The 19662-nt window shown below is 37.2% G+C and overlaps 1 protein-coding gene across 7 annotated transcripts in view; it reads right to left on the reverse strand.

Moving 5' to 3' along the window:
* The window catches only part of CLEC16A (C-type lectin domain containing 16A), an 81585-nt gene that overhangs the window by 25475 nt on the left and 36448 nt on the right, over nt 1-19662 (reverse strand). For all 7 annotated transcript variants that reach the window (XR_008821337.1, XM_056335425.1, XM_056335424.1 and 4 more), the window contains exons 16-19: nt 18962-19012; nt 16594-16722; nt 11485-11605; nt 204-355 (exon numbers count right to left, since the gene is read on the reverse strand). Coding sequence is in view for 6 of the 7 variants with exons in the window: in XM_056335425.1 (XP_056191400.1) it covers nt 204-355; nt 11485-11605; nt 16594-16722; nt 18962-19012 (453 nt within the window). In the remaining variant the exon portion in view is untranslated. The remainder of the gene's footprint in view (nt 1-203; nt 356-11484; nt 11606-16593; nt 16723-18961; nt 19013-19662) is intronic.

Consider the following 19662-nt stretch of genomic DNA (forward strand, 5'->3'; position numbering starts at 1 on the left):
GCTCTAGTTAGCTATGTTAACTTCAGGAAACCAGAAATAATTTAAACAGCAGGAACTAGAAAAAAAGACTAGTAACAGAAGAAACAAGTAAGCGTGGTACAGAGCTTAAATATATAAGCTAATATTGGTATTACTATTTATCCAGCATAAATGTAGAGTTTTAGCTGAGAAAAAGTAACCACCCAGATTAAAATTTCTCTTACCTGCAAAAGACCTGCAAATTTAACGACACCCCATCCAAGTCTGGCAACATCTGGCTCAACCAAACTCATCTGGTAAATATCCACAGCCAGGAATCTTTGAACTTGACCCCCATCTTTTGTTATGACTGTACAAGCAATTAGATCGCTGTTATCTGAAGGAAGAAAGGAAAAAAGTTACATAGCTACTGAAGTTAAGGATTCTGGATTTTGGTTGTTTCATGTAACAAAATATTAATATATAAAAGTGTAATCATTTTTACAACACTTGTTTAAAGTTATATGTTAAAGAAAACCCCTTGAATATTTTACATTTCCCTATCATTTATAATTACATAGAAAGGGCAGAATAACAACAGTGATTCAGGTATCTTACAAGTTAGGTATAAGATGTGTACTATATGCACCTTGCTTTCTCTTACCACCTTCATTACCTTTTAATATAAAAAGTCATTTCATTTCAGGGGTGAAATTGCAACAGTGCTGATTTTTCTCACTAAGAGGACATCTCAAAGAGTCTTGTCAAAAGTCCACAGATAAGAGTCCTACACCACTGCAGGTAATTACATCCACCTCATTATAATCTTAGGCTCTATTCTGACACAAGTTACACACAGGTCTAAAACCTGACTATTCTGACTGTTGGAAGCCTTTCCACTTCAAGACTCCATGGACTCGCCAGGTAAACTCTATCAAGTTTTTGCCAATATTTGTTATGTGAGGTGACATTTGTTTCCTTTACCCACCCATTTTATGAATATATGAATAAACATATCCACACTCAACCACTATTCTAGGACCCCTCAAACAAGCCTCAAAGTACAGATCTCAGGTAGTAAATAAAAAAACCCAAAAACATTCCCTGATCTTCCTGTATCTCCTCACAGCACCTGTTCTAGTTCAAACCCATCATTCTTGAAAATTGACTAAGTCACCTTCTTTACACCAGCTGAGGTCTACTGAGCACCCTATAACTGACACCGACACCTCCTAGCAGACCTTTGCTTATCTTACAAATTTATACTTTCATTCACATACTTAATACACACAGGTTTTTCCTCTCTGTCATCTAGTACAATTTGTAGCAAGTAAAAGATTCTGTGACCACACATGCTGTCCTACTGGTTTATCATCTTTGCAATTCTAAATGGTACTCCACAATTTGATGGATTTAGTCAGCTAAGTTGCAGCATTTTAACTATTTCCTGCAAAAGTTTTGATTAGGTTTTGTTTAGTTGTGGTTGTTTTCTTTTTTTTTTTTTTTAGGGTAGAAACCATACTATGTGAAAGCACCGAGTTCTGTATTTTGCTTCTATCATAGCCATTCTCCTTAGCATTGCTAAGGCATTGATAGACAGCATCTGGAGTTACTTGTTCAAACAGCCTTTCCTAAAATGAGGGTTCAATGCTATAGGAATCAATTGCTGTTAATTGCTGCTTTTCCCCTCCTCCTATTCCACATATACATACTACTTTTAAGGATGCTATATTTCCAGACATGTGTCTACATACTGAAATCAGTTTGATAAAAAAACTAAAACTAAAAAAATTAGCTAAATGGACAGGAATGAGGCTCCAGGTTATACACAAAATAGTAAAACTTAAATTTACTTGTCCAAACATCTAAACAAGTAGTTAACACTGTATTTCATGCTAGAAACATATGTGGGATAGATACAAGTTACAAGTGGAAGCATACAGCTCTTTGCAGTGGCAGGTCATACAACCAGGGACAACAGCCACAAATTACGGTTTGGGAGGTGGAAGAAATTCTTTTGTGCACAATACGGCACAGCAGGTTAGCCAAAAAAGTTGTGGAATTTCTATCACCACAGGTTTTCAAGTTTAAAAAACCCCAAAACAAACATTCCTTCCAAAACCAGCCTCCTCTTCCCCCCCAAAAACCCCACATACCACAACCAAGAGGTCCCTTCCAGCTAACCTGAAAGACCACAACAAAAACTGACACGAAAATTAAAAAAAAAAACACAACAAAAAACCAAAACCAAACAGAAAGCTCAGTACTTCCAATAATAGTTTAAAGAATACCTGGGAGGCAGGAAGATTTTAATCCATACATAAATAGTACACCATACTTAAACAGTACAAATGGATAAGAAATTTAATACAGGGCCAGGTCTAATAGACAAAACCTACAAATGGCAGCTGTTCCATGGTGAAAATAGTTGATAAAAATACACAACTGGTAGCTCTTTCCTACTAGGACAAAATTTTTAATCAAGAACTAACATTTTTCTAGAAATACACTTCGGTTCAAACAGAACCGGCTTCAGAGGAAGTCATGTGTAATGCACAGGATACATGCAATGATTTTTTTTCCAAGCCACAGAACCAGAACAAAACAAAACAAAATTCCTATGAATATAGCCATTAACTGAGAAGGAATTAATTCTCAAACAGTTGGTATGACTAAACAAGGATGGGCTTACTATATGGCCAGTCTTTATACTGCATACAATTTTATAGCAGATACCTTTTTTGAAGCAGTTTTAACAACAAGCATGTTAGTGTTACCAAGCCCTGAAGGCTTTCAGCAACGCGTTTTGAACAGGACTCTAGAACATGTCTCATTTCTTAACTTGGGACTCTGTATTTATTTATTGCATTTTTCATTCTCTAATCCAATTAGTCCATCCATCAACATATTTGGTTGATATAAATTCCTGGAACAGCCCTATTCTTCTCAAGACCTGAAATAACTGGATTTGGACCTCTCTAAACATACAATGTGTGAGGTTGCTGAATTTTGTAAATAATCTATCATGAGATTCTTAACATATAGGCCACAACAACGGAGTTGTGAAATTCTCAAATACTTGTTTTTTCCAGTATTTATACAGTTTTTAGTGCAACAACAAGAAGACTTAAATACTTTGAATTACTGCTGTACAAATTCTACTGTCTGACTACAAAAACCCAGTACTCAAAGAACTCAAAGGACAGAAGTTGTTTTCCAGAGCACAAAGGTTTCATTTTAGATCTCAAAAAAAATTAAAGCATTACTGTAGAACTTTATCAAAGAACAGAAAGGAAAATTACTCATTTATTAGGCAACTGTTACAGGAATCTTTTGAGTTTATACAAGTGAATGTACCACCTTTACATGACTGTTTTTAGTTAACAGCTGCTGAAGGGTTGTAGGCTACAGTCATCCTTTATGACAAAAACAGAAGAGAATGCGGTTAAACGTGTTTCCAGTGAACTGATCTGAAAATACTTACAGCCATGCTACGTAACAGATATGCAACCACATAGACGAAAATTTCAAGCCTTGTAAACTCCAGTACTATTGAAATTTGATCTGGGGATTAAAGTGAACCACAGATTGAATGGCTCACCGATGCAACACTGCTAAACAAAATGTTTTTGACAACCTATGTTTTGGCCATGTTGTTGAACAGTTTAAAATGTTTTTTTTTCTGTTATTCTTCACAATAAACAGCCCTCTTTCAGAGAGGCTCAGAATTACTTTCTCACTATGTTTGCCAGCTCTCTTCTGTCCAGTAGAAAAGTCAGAATTCCAGTGTGCATACTGGTCCCTCCTCTTGGTCAGGACAGGATGCCACCACCCTTCTCGAGCAGGGTAGACTCTTTCCATGAGGAACAGCAGAAAAGAGCAGTAACAGCTGCTAGGAGTAACTTGAAATCTCTGTGCTTGCAAGAAATGCTAACTACTTTCAAAGAAGAAGTCTTCTTTAATGCATTTCTCAACACCCATTTCAGATAAAGAAATGGGTCTCAAAGGCAGTTTTAATACTAAAGACTTTTTATAAAAGAAAAAGACTACGTTAAGATTTACTGCATAAAAAGAAAGATTCAGGAAAAAGGCAGTGAGGTTTAAGATGACTTTGGAAAGAGGGAAAAAATATGAGTTGAGAAGGCAAGACAAATTGAGGAGAAACCCAGGGCACACATTGCAGAATGTAAACCAAAGGACAAGTCATGTTAAACATCATTTGAGTTGCAGGTTTTATTACCTCCCCACAGTGAAAATCTCTTACTAAGCTACAGAAGGAAGCTTTCATTTACCTAGGCTGTTTATGTCCAAATTAAATGCTACTTATGCAAATAAACTGAATTAAGTTTCATTTTCTTGGCTATACTGTACTGTATATGTTCACTGAACAGACCTGCAAAGTAACTGGATAAGGACTCAATTAGGAAGTTATATTCCTTGGAAGATATTTACTAGAAGAAAAATGTATATGCCCTACAATAAAGCCTCTTATTAAGAGGCTTATGAAAACCTGTTTGTAGAGACTAAAGAAGATGAAGCCAGTGGTATCCAATAACAAGACAAGAAGTGCTGAGCACAAATTGAAACACAGGGAACTCCACAAAAACATTGTGGTGGGAGAAACCCAACAAAAACCCACTTTTTTTTTTATTGTGAAAGTGGTCAAACACTGCAACAGGTTGCAAGCAATGCTGCAAAATCTCCACTGCTGACAACATGCAAAACCTGACTGGTGAGAGCCCTAGGCAACTTGCTCTAGCTGACCCTGTTTTGAGCAGAGGGGCTAGACTAGATGACCTCCTGAGGATCCTTCCAATATGCATTCTAAGATAAAATTTCCTCAGATCTTATTAAAAAAAACCAACAACCCACAATGTTGACTATGATGGCCTTTATAAAAGCTGTATATTTGATGGAGACAGAGTGAACAAGGTGACTTAACTATAACATTTCTTTGTTCATAGTGTAATTTTTTTTTTTTTTTACTTTTTTCAGTTTTAGCAAAGAAATAGAAGTTTCAAAGGTATTACTATTTACCTCTTAACCATAACATTTAAAACATTGTCACTAACAGGATCAGCAGCCTGAAACCAAGCACGGAGGCCGTTAATTTGAAGCTGCTATTGAGCTTCACTGAAACAGTGAGCTACTGAACAAGATTAGAAAAGCCACCTACAGAAGAAACCTACAAACTCACATGCAGCCTAAGGCAGGCAGTTATCACATAATACGCAAGTGCTTCAAAACTATTTACAGTAAAAACCAATATTGACAAGTAACAGTATATATCATTCTTGTAGCAGCATACCCAGCAGCATGGAATGAATCTTCTGTGGAACACCTGACTCATTTCTAAATGTACAGTCACATACAGTGCTGACAACCTTGCAACTACACTTAAAGGTTTACCATGAACATCAAAATATTAAAATGCTTCTCTACATGAATATTTAACCTTTCTCATCAAGTTTCCATAGAACACCAGCATTGTATTCAGAAAAAAAGCCATTTTGATAAGGTGAGTTTTGCAGGATTTTTCAAAATCAAAACAGCTGTGGAAATAATTACTGGATCTTGTTAACCTCTACTCCTTCTTGACACTGTACATATATGAATGAGCACAACCACTGGAGGCATCTCAGTGTTCAGAAAAAAAATTAAAAAGCATTGTGATGTGGATAGAGGAAGATCTGTTAAATCAAAAATATCTCCCAAGTGATAACTAAAAAAGGCACACAATTATAATTTTTGGGGGTCACATTTTGCCAACTGCTAAGTCTCCTCCCAAGATATGGTACTTATGCAATAGCGTGTATCCCATATGCTTTATGCCAAAATGCTGATATTCTCTGGTCTCTCTTTGGCAATGAAGAGACATGAACTGGAAACTATGTCCTCATGCTATCATACACACTATGTCACTGTACTACCCCAATTCAGGTAGTTTAAATAACAATAGCAGTAATAAGCAGTATAGAAAGTGTTACTAATCAAAATACATAAACTGATGCACACATCAATGCGGAACTTCACTCAAAGGCCCCCATGAATGCAGAGTATCTGCCAGAAGCCTTAAAAATATTAGAACTAAAAAAAATAATCACAAACCAACTCTGGATGACTCTGAGCAAAGAACACAGTGTTGTAGGTGGGAAGAAGCAATGGAGGAAAAAAGGTAAATGTCCCAAGGAAAAGGTTAAAAAAACCCCACCAAAAACAACAGAACATAACAGGGAAAAAACAGCTAACACCAACCCCATAGTCATGCATACTCAGCAAGCCACTTACTAAAAAGAAACAGTATCAATTTGCTGTGAGGATCAGATCCAAATATCTGTATCTGTGCTACACAGTATTATTTTAGCCATTTACTGACAAGAAAATCTCCTCCCAAAGAAACACCTGAAACATGACCATATTTTGTGGGCACAGATACCAGTGCCATTTCTTCAGAACACTACTAATGCCTGTCAACTTGACATGAAGATGGTATAAGTCTATGCCTTTCTAGCTAACCAGGAAAGAAAAGTCTTTTGAAGCTAACATATGAAACTCCATGTCAGGCACTGATTGTTCAAAACATATTCTGACTCAAAGACAGGAGTCTGACCCAACAGGAGGGCTTTTTACAGCCCTTTTCATTTTATTTCAGTTTTTGGAAACAGGCTAGAAGTCTGTTCAAAATTTTGAGATCCCAGACTGACTGACTCCCTCTTCAGATAAAGGCTGTTTTCACCAATAGCGGGGTAAGCAATAAGGTTAACTGAACTTCTGTAACTCTGCCAGCTGTGGAAAAAAAATGTTTACTAATAAATGCTGGAATATATGGAAAGACCCAAGCTTTGAAAAATCCATGGCTGTAATTACATGTTGTGGTCCCAAAATCAAGACTAAAACCTTCTGTGAAAAGATCAGAAAGCAGTGAATACATTAATGCACAGAACTGCCATCATTATGTGGATACTCTGTATTTAAACTTAAATATGTAACAGCACACATAAGGAATAGTACAACTGTAATACTCTTCAAGAGTGTAACACTTCTTACTACAATGTACTGTTTATAAAGTCTGTTATCTGCACTAGAGGTTTACTAAACAGTATCTCAGGAGGCAACTGGATCTACCAAAGTATCTCTGCAAAAGGTTCAGGTTTAACACTGATGTAACCTGTAACAGCTCCCATCTGTCCAAAGAATACAAACACATACACTATCTGTGCATTCAGACATTTTGAAAGTCCTACATCAATCCTTCTGTCTTCTGACTTATGTCAGAAAAAACTGGTTTGGTAGTTAACCCCTGGTTGGTAAAAAAAGCACTGATCTTAATTCTTAATTAAAAAAAATAAAATCAGCTCAAGTTAACTACTAAATTTCTACAAGACATTTAGAAATGTCTAAAGGGGGTGGTGGGGGGTGGTGGGAATAAATATCTTTTCAAACATTCCAGTAACACACAATGAGCAGCAGGGATGCATGTACTTAATTTTGAGTGACATGTCCCCTTCCAGGAGAAGCACTTTAGAGAGGTTTTTTTCTGTACAGTTAAACTCAGTTGCTGAAGTCTACACTAATGAGAATTTGGTTTTCTACCCCAAAGAAGGATGGATCTGCTGTCCCAAATTCTGTGTATAATAAATTGTAATTGCTATTTTCAGCAAGTTCTTGGTTTTGTAATCAAAAAGCTACCAGCATATGGTAATATGCTTGATTCAAATTGCATTACAAAAAAATTAAAGTGAGTGTAGCCTGACAGATTCTTACCTACAAGATGGTTTCTAAGCACTATTCCACATTTGAGTCTTTCTGCTTTTCTACTGCAGTTGTAAGCCTTCTTGAATGCTTTTTAACACATCAAGTGATAAACAATGTAGTTAAGAATTTGATATTGTTACTATAATAATTTTGAAAACAACAAAATATTCATTGTAGAACAGTCTGCTGATTTAAAAGACAAGCTAGAAATCACTAGCTAGAAATCCATGAGCTCTTCTAAAAAACAGAGCACTGGGAAAATACAATTTAGCAAAGGTGTTGGGAGGACTATCAAGCAATAAAATAGCTTACTTCATATGAAACTGTCATGCAGGCATCTGTGCTGCCTTCCATTAAGAAAGCAGAAAAGCACAAGTAAGTAGCCTGACTCAAAGAAAAAGCACCTCCAGTCCTTTAAATGAATCAAAGCTAAATAAGGATTCAGTCAATCCTGGTGTTGTTCTTTACTTGAAATACCACCATTTACTTTCTCAAACAGCTTAATGTTGACAAGGAGAATTCTAATCTTCTTATCTAAACCACACGTTTTTTAAACTTAATTTTTATTTTTAACTTGAGTTTATGCTTGTTAAAGAGTGGAAAGGATAAAACCTTCTGAAAATTAAAGTGAGTTACCACATAAACTATTAAAAAAAGATTCTCATATAAGGGTGCCTAGAGGTCCAGAACACTGGTTCCACAGGTAGGGCAATGGAACGTGTTTTTCTTCCCTAGTTATATTTGCACATGTGCAAACACATATCAATGTATACACATATTAACAAATGGCAGCTTCGTGCACATACATACAAGTACCACGTGACAAGCAGTTCAGTACCATTGTTGCCTTCGTTCACATTGGTCAGTATAAACATGTATTTTAAGTTAATGATGGTACCACTGAGGACTATATATGCCTTAAAGCAGCAAATGAGTTTAAATCTAATAGGGTGATGTTCTAAATCAACAGTACAATTTTAATTTAATACAACTTCTTTAGTAAAACCTCACCTTTTATAGTAGGTATTACATCTTTATATTTTAGAACACTTCATTCAAATTGAAGCAGATAATTTTGATGCTAGTAGGTCTGGGGGGTTTTTTACATCCTTTCTCTATACAGGCTCTTTTAATCGTTTATATCTAGCATCCCACACTGGAAGCAGGAAACAACTTTGGATACCATTACACATAAAGGGCATGAACTACTTCTGTAGCAATTAATCTGGCATCATGGACATGTAATAAAAATCACAAACAATTATACAATACAGAGTGAAGTATTAATAATCTATGGTCTAAACTACATGTTCCAAGAAAAGGATACCTTGTGTTCTGTGTAAAAGCAACTGCCTTCGGAAAGTCATGAATAAAAAGACACCTGCAATGAACTGCACAATACCAGTGACAGAGTCCACTAAATTTTATAATAAGAGTGATCAGCATTTCTCTAGACTAACAGATAAGCAAGGACAAAAGGTGTTCCTTTTCTTCTTTTTGCAGGGTTGGGAGGAGGAATAAATAATACTTAGAAACAGTATTTCAATCAGATCTACCTTTTGTTGGGTATATTCTTAAATTAACTTTATAATCACATTTCCAGTTAAGAAAAACAGGTTTTTTCCACTAGAAGCTGATTCATTATTTCATCTCACCCTCTGAAAAAGAGCCAACATTACAATAAATACCTAAATGATTTGAATAGGAAACTGAGTTAATTCTGTATTACCAATCCTTTAGCAAGTCAACAGTAACTATACATTTTGGACATCTTTTTTTTACCTGACAGTTAATAACTGCATAATGTAATTAACAACAGCTTGTGCTTTCTCTTTGGGAAAGACCAAAAGTGATGAGTTTGCATTAAGCTCATTCCATGTAATTCACCAAACCAAAACAATACCAATAGAACAGGACAGAATACTTCTTAAAATGTGTTCTTCAAGTTGCATTTTCCCTGTATATTTTCTTAAATCTTTTAAATAACACAGAAATTCAACAAATGGGAATTGTGATGACTCAACTGTCAAGTCTTCCACACCATCAAATGTGTAGCTACCAAAAATGCAACTGGACTGATATCTTGGCATCTTCTCACCTACTGTAGCCTAAAATTTACATTTACTTAGTAAAATGTTGTGCGTACCCTATAGCTTGTGCAATTTTACAAGTTCAGTTAACAGCAATAGCATTCTCTCCACATTTACAGATGAGTTTATTCTCATTCTAAGCTGCATGGCTTGGGCTTTATGGCAGAGGGAGTATCCTCTGATATTTTCAGTACTTCAAGCAAATATATTTTCAAACAATTAATGATTTTTAGTAATTATAAAATATAAGGTATTTATTTGCTTAAGGTTTAATCTGGATGTTATCCATTAAGCAGCAGCTCTGATATCACAAAACTTCTGCTTAGCTCACTTGATTTCAGTGTTTTCCCCTTCACTCAGATAATTAATATTCTTGATGGACTTGATGCACAAAAAGGTCTCGGATACTGGACATAATCTTCTAACACCTACTAAGGCAACTAGGGTAACCGCTTTAGTTGGAGTAAGATCAACAAGCACTTACTCAGAGAATCAAAGAAAATTAACATCTAAAACATAAAGCATTTTTTCCCCTTCTTTTGTAAGAAAAAGAACCTTCACAAATTAGAGCCCTAGGAAATACACTCTCTATTTTAGCAATCACATGTCCTCTAAAGCTATGAATGGTACCTGCAAGTTCTTAATAAGGTAACTGCCTGAACAAAAGTTAAATACTTATCAGCTGACACCAATATGTCAAATTCTTCTAGGTCTTGATTATAAGAAATGAATTAACAGTATTTATATTATCATGCACCTTCTTTTAAATCCTAGCCTACAAGCACACTTCTGTACATATTTTAAACCTTTAAACAAAACCCTAATGTCTCACACCAGTAAGATTCACTTAAAACATGACAAGTTATTGTTTCATAAAAATGTCAGTGCTGGAGACAGTAAAATTACAGCTTTATGATTTAGGCCAGAGTTAGTCTAAAAGCTGTACTGTTTAGTAACATGAGGTCATCTAGAGATGTATATTTTGCTGTTAAATGAACACAGGTATATTTAATTTGCAGACAAAGAGCACACTTCATGATTCTGTTCCTTCCAACTTTTGTTTCTTCAGTACAGAGAGTGCAGTAGTACTCCATGACACTGCAGAAAGAAGGACTTGGTCTTTACTTCGTAAGAAGTACTACTCAATATCAAAAGGTTATTCTATACATTACAGACTGACTCCCCTTGGGAATAGCTCAGCATCCGCTTCAGCTATAGCAGTAGACCCTTCCACACACCGACTTTAAAATGATGGAAGAGATGTGAAGAACAACTCCTCCAGGGTAGGGCAGGGGGACACGATGACAACCAAATCTCATTATTGGTAAAACAGTGCAGTGATGCTGTTGGAGTAATTATCTCCAGTCTCTTGAAATTCATGACTGCTTTAAGCGCATTTTGAATAGGTGAAAACAGAATCCTAGGATCAGTTAATTTAGAAAATTAACATACCAGGAAATGAAATAAAGGACTCTGAATCCTTTATGTGCTAATCTGTAAACCCTGGTATATTTATTCACAGTTTCTTTTAAAAAGCCACAAAACCCACAAGTTATCCAAATACAATAGAAGACAAACTTCATAAAGTCATCCTTGGTAAAAAAAACAAACAAACAACACACCAAAAAGCCAGCAATTTGTACATGTCATAGAGTGTTTGGGAAATTGAGGGACTACTTACTCAAGTCAAGAACATCATCTGTCTTTATCAGATCTTCCTCCCTTGTGAGTGGTAACTGAGTTTCTGGCTCATCTCTTAAGTGCAGCGAAAGTGAACGGAGCATAAAGAAAACTCTGATTGCCTTGAGAAATTAAAAAAAAATATTGCTGCACTCAGTACTCGATATTTTAACAGAATCTTATAAATGTATATTTGTTTTTACAACCCCTGAGTTTGTTGTCACGCAGTAAATATACTTTTTAAATTGAGAAAGCAGAACTTAATTTTCAAGTAAGTTAAAAAAGAATATTGAAGAAATCGAGACATAACTATTTATTTTCAATGAAGCAGAAGCAGCAGAGCTTTTATCCCACAGGCACACTTACACAGATTGTGACTGACAGGCAAATGATTACAGGAGCTGTTCAAGCAAAACCCCCAATTTTTTCTTTTTAAACATTATTTTAAGACTGACTGTATTTACAGTACCTGTACACTACAGACAACCAATCTTCAGACGCTCTCATCTTTTGAACTTAAAACTGTAATAGCTAGCACACAGGCAGAGACCTTGTACTGGGTTTGCTTGGCAAGACTGTTATCAGGGTGCTACAGCAGTGGCTTCTGTGAGAAGATGCCAGAAGCTTCCCCCATGTCAAATGAAGCCAATGTCAGCCAGCTCCAAGATGAACCCACCGCTGGCCAAGGCTGAGCTAATCAGCAACAGAAAAAAACCCCAACATATCTGTGGCAGTGGGAGAGAGGAATGTGACTACATGAGACCAACAACTCTGCAGGCACCCAGGTCATTGCAGAAGGAGCGGGAGGAGGTGCTCCAGGTGCCGGAGCAGAGATTCCCCTGCAGCCCACGATGAAGACCATGGTGAGGCAGGCTGTCCCCCTCAGACCATGGAGGTCCACGATGGAACCAATCCCCACCTGCAGCCCATGGAGGACCCCACACCGGAGCAGGTGGATGCCCAAAGGAGGCTGTGACCTGTGGGAAGCCTGCACTGGAGCAGGTTTGCTGGCAGGGGTTGTGACCCTGCAGAGGACTCACGCTGGAGCAGTCTGTTCCTGAAGGGAACTGGAGCAGTGTGTCAAGAACTGCAGCCCATGGGAAGGCCTCATGCTAGAGAAGTTCATGGAGAATTCTCTCCTGTGGGAAGGACCCCACGCCAGAGCGGGGGGAAAGTGTGAGGAGGAAGGAGCAGCAGAAACAACTGTGATGAAGCAACTGTAACCCCCATTCCCCGTTTCCCTGCACTGCTCAGGGGGAGGATGCAGAGAAATCGGGAATTAAGCTCAGCCTGGGAAGAACAGAGGGGTGGGGAAGAGGAGGGTTTTTTTTCTGATTTGAATGCTAATAAACAAAGCTAATTTCTCCCCAAGTCGAATCTGGTTTGCCCATGACAGTAGCTCCCGAGTGATCTCCCTGTCCTTATCTCGACCCATGAGCCTTTTGTTATATTTTCTCTCCCCTGTCCAGTTGAGGAGGGGAGCGATAGAGCAGCTTTGGTGGGCACCTGGCATTTAGCCACAGTCAAGCCACTACAGGTGTCTACAAGTTTGAGATAAAACAGTGGGTATTTTTGATTTTAATTTGCTGTGTTCATCAACACTAACCACATGCAATACAGCATTCTTGGAGAACTTAATCTGTATTCTCAGGTCTACATAGGGGCAAAGCATTCTGAAAGCTGCACCAGTTCCGAGGAACTTCCAACAGATGCTTTGTGAAACTAATATTTTTGTTTTGATTTAGAAATTAATGACATGTTATGCAAAGACTAAATAAAAGTGCCAATGAACAATTGCCATTTTATTAGCCACATTTTGAGAGGCACCATTTATAATCCTCTTCCGCTACAAGAACTGTATTTTTGGTACAGCAAATGAAAAATCATTTTTATATTACCTCCAGTGTTTTGTTTTTTAAAACTCTTTCCTATGGAGTAATTTTGTGGCATACTGTAAATTAACTGCTGCCTTACAGTAAAAGCATCGAGTTCATGGAACAGCTGCAGTGCCCAGGAACTCCCAGATTGCAGGAAGTATTAGGAAAACCAAATCTAAACTGCTTTAAGGAAAAACCCTTCAGCCCTCTATTTTTAAAATCAACAGAACTGTGGCTCCCATGAACCAGAAATGTGAGTGCTTGTCCAGCTATCATACTGGTGATGCTTTCAGAAACTTCTGACAGAACAGGAAAGAAGAGAGGGAAGTGATGTATCTGCCTCTTCCAGGAACTGACACCAGAGCAGATGAATTTCATATGCTGTTGAAATCTAATAGGGCAATACAATTATTTGGAGCAATGAACGTCAAGGGTATCTAACAAAAATACAGTATTAATACTACCTTATGAATAAGAGTAGTCACTTTATAATGGCAGATGATCTCTCCTGTTTAGGCAGACTGCATTCTAATGTATTTGTGGATTTACTGAAATTAAGTAAGATTACTATAAAGTAGTTTTACTACCAGATGCTTCAAGAAGAATTCATGGTATTGAGTTTAAAAGCTTCCAACTTCAATCAGGAAGAGTAACAACCTTGCATTTTTGGTGACCCAAAAGTCAAACACAACAGTTGTGGGTTTTTTTGTTGGTTTTTTGATGGTTGTATGTTTGGTTTTTTTTGTGGGAGGTGGGTGTGGGTGTGGGTGGGGGGGTGTTGGCTTTGGGGGTTTTTTTTGTTAATACAGAGGGAAGCCATCACCCAGCCTGCTTTCACTTACTTTCCCCTCAATCCTCTCTCCCTCCTAGACAGACCATTGATTTTCCTTGCATATGTTCCCTATAAAACTAATGTCACCCATCTCCAATGTGTAATCGCATTTACTGCACAATTATCTACAGGAGTAGGAAAAAACCCTAGAACTTTAGCCTTTGCAAGAAAAAAAAGTAAGAACATCAGATGAAAAAGGAACTACACTGTGCTTCCTATAAGACCGATACCCCTCAGTCTGCTAGCAATAGCAATATAAATCCAAATACATGCAATTTGTGACTTCCTGTAACATTTTATTAGATCTCAATAAAACAGCAGAGCAGTTCAGTGGACTACAATTTTTTCAGCTGACTTCTGTTTTCTTGGTTAAGTAGGAACAAATATGAATTACTATCTACATTAAAGAGCTACACATTATGATGAAGTATACTTTGCACTGACTCCTTCACTGATATATACATACCATACACAAAGAAATAGCAGTTTGCAGGGAAACCTATCAGTATCTGATTACATTTCCATGAAATAGTGTTCTCGCAGGTAGTTCAAAACCTTCTCTCAAATTCTTTGCTTGCTGTGTGCTCAAAGGTGCAGAGTTCAACACCCATATTGTTTGTTACTTCCCAAATAAGCATGTAAATGAATTTGCATTATTCTAGGCAACTGGTAAATAGTATCATCTTTAGGACTACAGAAATCAGAAGAAGAGATGCAACCGAAAAGCAGTAACTGGACTATCAACAATTCAAAAGAGCATCTGATTCTGGGCAGAAGGCTTGATCAAGCAGTAGCAGCTGTTTTCAGAAAGCAACCCAACAACTAGTAGTCATTTTCATGTTTTAAGTCAGAGGGGTTGCCTGTCTGGATTTAGGAGATATGCCTTTGACAACTCAAGATCTGATTTCTGAGAGTTCCTTCTAAAGTTAAGAGGAAAAGAACTGCCACTTCAAGGGACCTTCTATAGCAAAAGAAGAAGTGAGAGCCTAAAAAGCTCTGATGTCTAACAGCTAAGAACTCATGATATAATCAAAGTATGAGACTTCTTCACTTACTAGTGAAATAAAACCCGAGAATGTTTTTAGAATCATACCATGGGATGCTCAGAATTGAATCACTACCCATTTGAAACTGTCAGAAAAAAGAAAAAGCCTCAGCAGGTTAAGTGGTAGCAGCAATGTCACAGCATACACCTGAAGTTCAGCATACTGTTATGGCAATTCAGCCTCAGAGAGGTAGCCTAGTTGGAAGAAAATAGCACTAAAACTTCTAGCACAATGTGATCAGGGGAAGGAGAACCAACAAGGAAACATTCTGGGAGCTCTTCTGATGAGAAAGATCTTTTCATCCCAAAAAATTAACAGAATATTTGTATTGATTTTTTAATTTCAACCAACAGAAGCCAAGTTATTCATTATTTAGCACATGAAAAAAACATGGAGCAGTCAGTTTCCATTAATGTGCATTTTTAAGTATCATTCTGTTAAAGCCTCAGAGAGAATTCTAGGAAGCATTTTTGCTTTTCAAGAACAACACTTTTAAAGTCAAGTCACAATACTTTATCAAACTTAACTTGCTGTGATAACAAAAATTATGTGACTTTTAATAAGTAAGGAATTGAGAAGTTTTCAGAAGATTCCCATACAGGTTTTCTTCAAGAGTACTTGAATATACTTACACATACACATAAATGCAAAGCTACCTGAACAAAAGTAGTTTGCAAACAATAATGTTGTGCAGTAATATATCTTTTAACAGTTACTGACACTGTAATGCTTATAGGACACTGTCAACAGGGGCCAAGAACTGATCATTCCAAGAGTGCTGATACTGATGTGAATAACATCATTATCACCTCTATGAATTGTGGCAGTCATAAAAATAGATATTTTGCTATTTTTCTCCTCACTCTCAAGAACACCATCATGAATTACTTTAGCAAGATGAGCACTGCTGAGCAGAACTGTATTTTTTGCTACGTCTAGAAACACAAGCAGCATTAAGCCAGCCAGCCTTCCAGTGGAGATTCTACTACAGGAATATAATGAAAGAGGGACTGAAATAGCAGATCACGAAAGGAAACTGGTCATGTATTAATGAGTATCATCAAAATGTCTTTTTATGTAGATGTCTCTACAGCCTAAAAAACAGAACTCCGGCACAAAGCCATATTGACTATACACAAGAAACTGTAGACAAAGGTTTTTATACCTGGGACAGGTAAGTATTATATCCTCTACACACAGGCCTGTCTTCATCAAGTCTTCATAACTTTATGCATGATATTTCCTATCAAGAAGCTTCAAGCTTTCAAGGAAAAACATCTGTATTTTTGGAACTGTTCTTAAGCCTTTGGCATCATTCCGTCATAAATGAACCTAAGAAAAATAGTCTTACTCACTCTTCGTGTTCTTTCCACATCTCCACAAGGCAATCTTTTCACAAAATCAATACCAGTTAGTGGTGTCCCCGTTGGAGGCAGCAAGATTGAGGCATCCATCATCAAGTACTCTACATTCATGGGTTTAATCTATAAAAATATTTTAACATTGATTACTGTACAGAACAATATGCATTTGCATCTTCACTTGCAAATACAATTCACGGTTGTGAAGTTGAGGAAGGAATTGTTATAGAGTTCTGAGAATTTTTAACACCATCCATCTTAAATTTTAAGCTCTTTACATGCAATCTCTATTTTGTATTTGCTCCTTGTTCCCCAACACACTGTTGAAGCTTCTATACTGAAAAAAAGAGGAAAGAACTCTGAAAGATTAGAGAAGAAAAGCTATTTCAGGAGTACTAAAAACCAAAGTCTGTCAGGTTTTATTTTCAGTTTTGACTCAAATTTGTAATTACTTCAATCACAAGAAAAAGTCTCCCCTATCTTTTCTCTTCAAGAACTCTCTAGTCTCTCATAACACATTAACTTTCACCAATTCCTTTCAGCTTTGCCACGAACAGAGTCTCTCCCTTACATGGTTGTTTATTTTGATGAATAAATGATGGGTGAAATATCTATCCTTCTGTACCTTTGGGCAATTTCATCCAAGTTCTATTATATACACACACACACACACACTGGAAAAACGAGCTTTTTTGCTAGAAAGCCAGCTGGAATGGCTAATACATACAAAAACCCTTCCTACAGCTTGTACAATATTCTGCATGGAAGAAAAATGCAGTCACATGGGCATTCCAAAATAGCCAACTGTAACTAGAAGCATTCCTGGCTACTTTGTAACAGTCAGATACTATAGAAGCAACAGGCTGAAACAAGGTCCAGACTTTTCACAGTGCAGTCTTGAACTGCTGCCTTGCACACATACAAACTCAAAAACAGTCTTTAGCCAATTTTTCTGACCTCAGAACAATTAATCTTCAGCATCTACAATTAACAAATTCAATTAATGTTTAGAAAGATACAGAAATTTACATAGACAGCAGGAACAAATGAGAACACAAACCTAAAATTTGTAACAAGTAAATAACTACTTCAGATGCAATTCACATGAATGTATCCTGGTTTAAACAGCATTTTACATCATAAAGGTGAAGAATATTAAAAAAGGAAACTCAATTGCTGAAAGTGAAAATATTAAGGACTACAGTGCTCAATTTACTTGCTCCTCTGAACTTGCTGTCATCTATCATTAATGAAGACAACTTTTTCTTTCATTAGTCATCTGGACAGAGCAGGTATACTTCTGTCTCTGTAGAAGCTCTATATCATACTATTTGCACAAGTCATCCAACAGGACATTTGTGTTAATCAGCACTTAAATCAGCCCTCCCAGTAAATCATTTGCTATCTAACCAAATAATAGCACTCTAAACAAAACAAAGTTCAAGTTCTAGGGTGTAGCTACGCATTTTATGGTAAACAAAAAAAAAAGAGCAGTCTCAGAAATAGATACAACAGAAAAACCTACACGTATACTGAACTTGCAACATAAAAGTGATGCTAGTATTGATGTGACTTCTCAAACCAAAAGCACAGTAACACAACTACTAAAAAATTAAATGCTTCACTGAATACTTCTATTATTTAGGCTGGTACGATACGTGCAAGATGCGTCCCAAATTAAGGCTTATTGCAACGCACCGACTGTAGCTTGAGCTTTTTCAAAAAGAAAACCATTGGCTGCTCATTAAATAAATGTGGAAAAAACCTTAACTGACTACCCAAAGTATTTTTATCTGAATTCTAACCTAAGAATTTAAACAGATAATTAGTTTTAAAATAAGTTTACAGGTTAGATATGAGCTGTCTGAGATTAAGTTTGGTAATCTGTTAAAACTTCCATATCCAGTACTGCAGCACAGGCTGTATCTCTCCTAGATGAGACAAAGGCCCACATATTTACTGCCTAGAACCCTCTTCTCTACTAGTAAGTAAAGTGGCACCACTCAAAACTGAAACTTTGCTGGACTTCAGAAAGATATAGGAAGATTTTCACAGTGCTCCATAACCAGAAAAAAAAAAAAAATCTGATGTCTCATTTCTCAGGATAAATTAATTTTTACATACTCACTTTCAAAAAGTAATGGGCTTTTATTTAGTAAAGAGCTGTGAAATTTCACATAAATTATTTATTTAGGTGTAGACACAGCTCCTCAGAGACAAAAAAATAGTACTCACATCTTGTTATTCTACTCCCAGAAAGAAATATACCAGTGTTCTCAGTAGTTCTCAATAAGTACTAGCTCTTGCTTTTGTGTTCTATCTGGGTTTGAGGATTTGGCCAAGTAGAAGAGGTGTCACTTACTGTCATACTCCGGTATTCATCTTCAAACATATCCAGAAAAATTTCTTCTCCCTTTCAAAAAAAGGGATATGGACATATCATGAATCCTTATGGCTATGGAGCCACGCTGGTTGTTTTTGTTTAATTACGTACTGGGTGTTGCTGCCCAGGCACTGGTTGCGGGGCTCTGTGAGGGGAGGTGGGTGCCCCCGCAGCCCCCCAGCCAGGCTGCAGCGCCTCTGGGAGAACACATTTTAAAAAGGGAGAGGGATTCCTCTGCAGCCTGAGGAAAGGATCCCAGGTGGAGCAGGGATCGACACTGCTGTGTTGGAGCAGGTGGCTATGCCCTGAAGGAACTGCAGTGTGTGGAGGACCCACACTGAAGCAGATTTTTGTTCCTGGAAAACTGCAGCCCACTGGAAGAGTGGGTCCACATTGGGGCAGGGGAAAAGCATCAGGAGGAAGCAGCAGAGATGAACTGTTATGCACTCCGCCCAAACCCCCATTGCTGAGCCCCACCCCCACTCTGTAAGGGGAGGAGGAGGAAAAGTCGGGAATGAAGGAGCCAAGTTGAGCGTGGGAAAAGGGAGGATGTGCTGAAGGTGGTATTTTGATTTGTCTTTGTTTCTAACTATCTAAATTTATTTTAATAGGCAATAAATTAATTTTCACCAAGTGAGGTCAGTTTTGCCCACGATGGTAATTGGTGAATGACCTCCCTA

This window comes from Falco biarmicus, chromosome 4 (assembly GCF_023638135.1).
Source record: "Falco biarmicus isolate bFalBia1 chromosome 4, bFalBia1.pri, whole genome shotgun sequence".
NCBI classification, from domain to species: Eukaryota; Metazoa; Chordata; class Aves; order Falconiformes; family Falconidae; genus Falco; species Falco biarmicus.